At 56.4% G+C, this 5954-nt stretch overlaps 1 protein-coding gene across 1 annotated transcript; it reads left to right on the forward strand.

Moving 5' to 3' along the window:
* Positions 1–2044: 2044 nt before the first annotated feature.
* On the forward strand, positions 2045–4105 carry EPO (erythropoietin). The gene is made up of 5 exons (XM_032431101.1): positions 2045–2061; positions 2599–2741; positions 2975–3061; positions 3316–3495; positions 3636–4105. Exons 1-5 carry the CDS (start codon positions 2049–2051, stop codon positions 3789–3791), a joined length of 579 nt encoding a protein of 192 aa, XP_032286992.1. The 5' UTR covers positions 2045–2048; the 3' UTR covers positions 3792–4105.
* Positions 4106–5954: the final 1849 nt, after the last annotated feature.

Here is a 5954-nt window from a genome sequence, read left to right on the forward strand (position 1 = left end):
CCCTTCCACGCCTGTTCTCCTTGGTCCTTTATTGCCATGCTCTTTTATTTTTCATTTTTGTGGTCATCCCACCTCGCCACTAGAATGTCAGCTCCACCAGGGCAGGCCCTCTTGTCTGTTTCATTCCATCCCCAGGTCCCGGCCACAATGAAGTACTCATATATATTTCTTAGATGAATATTCATTTCTCAAATGAATGAATGAATGAGTGCTCCCCACTCTTTACACTCTTCCCTTTTTAAAAAAATTTTTAAAAAGATTATTTTAGAGAGAGAGAGCATACCTGCACACATTGGGGGGGAGGGTCAGAGGGAGAAAATCTTTCCAGCAGACTCCCCACTGAGCGTGGGGCCCATGCGGGGCTCCAGCTCATGACCCATGAGATCACGACCTGCTGAAACCAAGAGCTGGACGCTCAACCAACTGAGCCACCCGGGCGCCCCAAATCCAAATTCTTGAGTGTCATTCAAGGCCCTTCACAACCTGACCACTCCCTGACCAGCCCTCCGGCCTAGTCTCCTCCACCTCTGCAGTCCACCCCCCCCATCCTGACACACCTGACCCCCCCCTTTCCCCTTGCTGAACTAGCTTCATCCCCATCTCACATCTCTTCCTATTAAAAATCCTACGGGCCCTTCAAGGCTGAGCTCGTGTCACCTTCTGCATCCAATCTTCCTTGATTCCCCCAGCTAACAGTGAGCTCTGCCTCTTCCAAACTCTTCCGGCTAGGCTCTGAACACTCCGGTCCTCACACACTACCCTGTGTACCCATCTTCTCTCTGCTGTAAGCTATAAACTCCAGGAGGCAGGAACTCTCAAACACATCTTTTCGTCTTGCAAAGTGTGTGGTCAGCTGACCTGCACAAAGAGGGCACCGATCATTGTGTGAATAAAATATCTTTAATCTCATGGAACTGGGAAGAAAGTGAGGGAAGATACATAAGCACCTGTATTTGTAGGACTTTGGAACTGGGACTTCATCACCCCCCTTTGACAGGTCAGGGCACTGAGGCTCAGGACTGAGACCACTGTCCAAGGTTTGAGAGGCCAGCCAGCCTCAGACTTCTGCTCTAGGGAGCTTGCCCCCCTGCTTCCTAGAAGCCCCGAAGGCTTAGCTGCAAATCTGAACCACCTCAGTCTGGGGGATAGCTCTGTTTTAGAGCTCTAACGAATTCTGCCATGCAGCTAACCTGTATCACAGGTCAAAACCAAAAACAACAAAAAACAAGAAGGATGTCAAAGTGCATGCAGGTCCTGCACACATATCCTGTGCCCTAAAAGTTCAATTTCTGGGTTTTTGGAGTCCTAGAAAAGTAAAGAGTGGGGGCGAGAAGACCCCCAAATTTCTTACTCCGTGTCCACCCATCAGATTCCTCAACACGAACAATACTGGCTTCTAGAACAAGTACTGGGATTGTGAGAAGGCAGGCAACTTGCCTCCGCCAGCACCTTCCCGGCTTCCAAAGCCAGCTGCCTCGCGGGAACCGGTGCTCCCAGCTCTGAACCCCCGCCCAAGACTGGGACGCGCCCCCCCTCCCCCACCGGGTGGAGGGAGCGTCGGGTCCCCAGCCTTTCCCAGAATGGTACTCCTCCCGCGGGTGCGCAACCAGCCGCGCCTCCCAGGACCCGGGGTCGGCGGGGCAGGCCGGTGCCCCCGCTCCGCGCCTGCGGCCGCTCCGCTCCCGCCCCAGCGAGCCCCCGACCCAGGCGTCCTGCCCCGGTCTGACCCCTCTGGCCCTTACCTCTGGCGACCCCTCACGCACGCAGCCTGCCCCCCCACCCCCACACACGCACGCACACATGCTGATAACAGCCCCGACCCCCCGGCCGAGCCGCAGTCCCCGGGCCAACCCCGGCCGGTCGCCGCGCGCCAGTCCTCGCGGACCCTGGCCAAGAGCCTTGCGCTCTCTCTGTGCGACCCCGGCTCGGCGGCCCCCTCCTTCGGGCCGTGGGGACGGCCCTGCCCCACCGCGCTTCCCGGGATGAGGGTTCCCGGCAAGGGCGCCGGCCGAGCCCCTGGTCGCTGAGGGGCCGGGGGAGGCGCGGAGATGGGGGCGTGCGGTGAGTACTCGCCGGCTGGAGGAGCCCCCGCCCGCCCGGGCCCCTGTTTGAGCAGGAATTTACCGCCGGGGCTAGTGGCCCCGAGGTGGCTGGGTTCAAGGACCGACAACTTGCCAAGGACCCCGGAAGGGCAAGGGGGGTGGGGCAGCCTCCACGTGCCGGCAGGGCTTAGGGAGCCCCTGGGAAAGGTGAAATCTGACCTGGACATGGGGACGCGGTTTCGGGGTTCGGGGAGAAGAGGGGGCTGCTACGTGCGTGGGGAGAAAGCTGACACCTGGGTCTTGGAGCAATCACCGGGATCTGCGAGAGGGAAAGCCTCTGTCACACCGGGATTGAAGTTTGGCCCGGAGAAGTGGATGCCGGTAGTTTGGGGGGGGTGGGGTGCGCGCGTCGCAGCGGGATTGAATGAAGGCAGAGGAGGCAGAACCTGAGCGCTGGGAAGGTGGGGGGTCGGGAGCGCCTCGCTGGGGGCAGAGGAGCGGGATGTGTGAACCTGCCCCTCCAAACCCACACACTCAGCCCGGCACTCTTTTCTAGAATGTCCTGCCCTGCTGCTTCTGCTGTCCTTGCTGCTGCTTCCTCTGGGCCTCCCAGTCCTGGGCGCCCCCCCTCGCCTCATTTGTGACAGCCGAGTCCTGGAGAGGTACATCCTGGAGGCCAGGGAGGCCGAAAATGTCACGGTGAGGCCCCCTCCTCAGGACATTCCACAGAACTCACTCTCAAGAGCCCAGGGGTTTCCTCCAAGATCCAGGAACTGGCACTTGGTTCAGGGATGGAAGTGGGAAGCCAGAGCCCCCAGTAAAAGTGATACAAGTGGTAGCCCCCAGTGCATACCTGGAAGCTAGGTAAGGGGCAAAGGTGGAGGGAGCTTTTGGGGAGCCTGACCCCCCTTACCCCGGGTCGTGCATTTCAGATGGGCTGTGCTCAAGGCTGCAGCTTCAGCGAGAATATCACCGTCCCAGACACCAAGGTTAACTTCTACACCTGGAAGAGGATGGACGTGAGTTTATTTTTTCCCTCTTCCTGGGGAGTCTCATTTTGGGAACCTGAGGGGGTGCTCGGGAGAACGACAGAAGAAGATGAGGGCTGGACGCAATATGTTCGTTCATTTGTTCTCTGTTCTTTGTTCATTCATGCATTCATTCATTCAACCAAACTGATTCTAAGCCTTCACTTTGCTCAGCTTGGTGCTTGGGGCTGCTGAGAGGGAGGGGCTGGTTTGGGCCGCTAACTCCAAGTCTCCATTTCCTTTAGGTCGGGCAGCAGGCCGTGGAAGTCTGGCAGGGCCTGGCCCTGCTCTCAGAAGCCATCCTGCGGGGCCAGGCCCTGTTGGCCAACTCCTCGCAGCCATCTGAGACCCTCCGGCTGCATGTGGACAAAGCCATCAGCAGCCTGCGAAGCCTCACCTCCCTGCTTCGGGCGCTGGGAGCCCAGGTGGGTGGGAGCCTCCCTCACACTTCCGTTGGAAGGGCCCTGCTCATCCCCCCTCCAGTTCTGTCCTGAATCCCGTCTCCCTCCAGGGCTCCCCGGCGCTGCACTGCACTGCAGTAACTTTTTTGTTCTCTCCTTGGCAGAAGGAGGCCATCTCCCTTCCAGAGGAAGCCTCTGTTGCTCCACTCCAAACATTCACTGTTGATACTTTGTGCAAACTTTTCCGAATCTACTCCAATTTCCTGCGGGGAAAGCTGACGCTGTACACGGGGGAGGCCTGCAGGAGAGGGGACAGGTGACCAGGTGCTCCCACCCCGGGCACGTCCACCACCTCACTCACCACCACTGCCTGCCTGTACCACGCCTCTGCACCACCACTCCTGACCCCTGTCGAGGGGTGAGCAGCTCAGCACCAGCCTGTCCCACGGACACTCCACGGCCACGGGTGACATCTCAAGGGCCAGAGGAACTGTCCAGAGCTCAACTCAGATCTAAGGATGTCACAGGGCCAGCCTGAGGCCCCGAAGCAGGAGGAAGTCGGAGGAAATCAGCTTAAGCTTGGGGACAGAGCCTTGCTGGGGAGACACCAAAACTCACCTCGGTGCCCTGCCGAGCGGTGATGCCAGGAGAAGCTGGAGGGCAAATATCTCTTTTTGCACCTATCAGGCAGGGACAGGAGGGACTGGAGAATTTAGGTGGCAAGTCATGAATTCTCCAGGTCTCATGGATACTCCCATGACAGCAAGAGCCCACTGGACGAAGGGTGGTGGGAGCCATGAAGATGGGATGGGGGCTGGCCCCTGGCTCTCACTGGGTCCAAGTTTTGTGTATTTTTCAATCTCACTGGCAAGAACTGAAATCACAACATGGCTCTTGACTTTTCTGTTTCCCCGGGAGCTCCCTACTTCCCTGGCCCTGCTCGCATGCTGGCAGCAGGCCACAGTCCTGGGAAACTAGAGGTGGAGGGGGTCGGGCCCTACGTGCTGCCTCGCATAGCCTGTCTGACCTCTTGACCCCACTGGGCCTGAGGCCACAAGCTCTGCCCACGCTGGTCAATAAGGTGGTTCCATTCAAGGCTAGTCCTCAGTAGGCAGCTGGTAACCCTCTTTACTGAGCTTACAGCTGCCATCAAGGAACCAGGAGCCCCCAGAGTGGTAGCTTCCAGTCCTGGCCACTGGGCCCTTATTATTTCTCACTTGTTCTCTGTGGTGCCTCTGGCTAAAGCCACATTCCCGCATCAGCCTTTGCCACCTCTCAATCCAGCTGACCCTTTTCCTTGCCTGGGGATGGTCACCATTAATGCTCTCCCCTGGCACTTGCAGAAGGAGCCACGGTCCCGACAGCAGTCTCACTGAACACTCACTCTGTGCCCAGGGCTATTCTAGGTGGTTTGCCTACATGACCTCATTTTATTCCTTGCACAACTCTATGAGAAAGTTTCCACTGTCATTCCCACGGAACAGATGAAGAAATAAACTTCAAAGTTTATTTGAAGCAGGAACTCCCAAAGCCAAGACAGCAGGAACTCCCAGTGCCCCCAGCTCTGACCCCTTTCCTCTTCTGCTTATCCTTCCTCATAATCCCTACCTGTGCCCTGTTCCCCTGGGATGGGGGACACAGAACAAACTAACTCAGCTTCCGCTCTCCATCCCTACTTCTAATTTCACCCATTACTCCAACAATCCACCTCAAATTCCTTCCCAGAAATAATGCTTCAGCTGCAACATACCACCCAAGAGACCAGTCCTGACCATTATCATATATGTGGGAATCAGTCTTTCTGCTCATATCACAAAACTTAGAGAAGTCAGCCTGCACCCCTGAAAATATGCAAAAGAGAGAATTTTTGCAATCTGCAGCAGGGCAAATTATGGGTAGGCTCGGGGATTGGAGGGTATTTGCCAAGTATATGTGTGTGCTGGGAGCAGCGGTGAAGCGTGGTGGGAGGAATCAACCGAGAGGTGGACCCAAAGGAGAATTTTCATCCTGGCCAACCCAGCTCCTGGGGTGCAGTGCCCTCTTCAGGCCCTACTGGGAAATGTTAGCAAAATCTACAAGGGAAAGAACTCTTAGGGCTCTGATCTTTGCACATTCCAATAAAAATTTGTATTGCGCTTTCCACGGATGGCATCTGGTTCTTGCCCCACTGCTGTGAATCAGGAAGGGAGGAATCTGTCTTTCTCGATAGCAACATCAAAGCTAAGAGAGTTGTCCTGAAACCCAAGGCATGCTGCCAATAACCGCAGCTAGGCCCCGAACACAAGGTTTAGGACTCATAACCCCCAAGCACACCTTAGCCTGATGTGCCACCCAGACATCCCCAGGCCCACCCAGTACCTGGATCTTTTTTCCCCACAAGTCAGGGCCACCTACCTTATTCCTTGACTTCTCTTCAGACTGCTTACTGCTTTCTATTACCAAAAAAAAAAAAAAAAGTTAGTGGAACCTGAACTATATGACCC

This window comes from Phoca vitulina, unplaced genomic scaffold (assembly GCF_004348235.1).
Source record: "Phoca vitulina isolate PV1807 unplaced genomic scaffold, GSC_HSeal_1.0 scaffold45, whole genome shotgun sequence".
In the NCBI taxonomy this organism is placed as follows: Eukaryota; Metazoa; Chordata; class Mammalia; order Carnivora; family Phocidae; genus Phoca; species Phoca vitulina.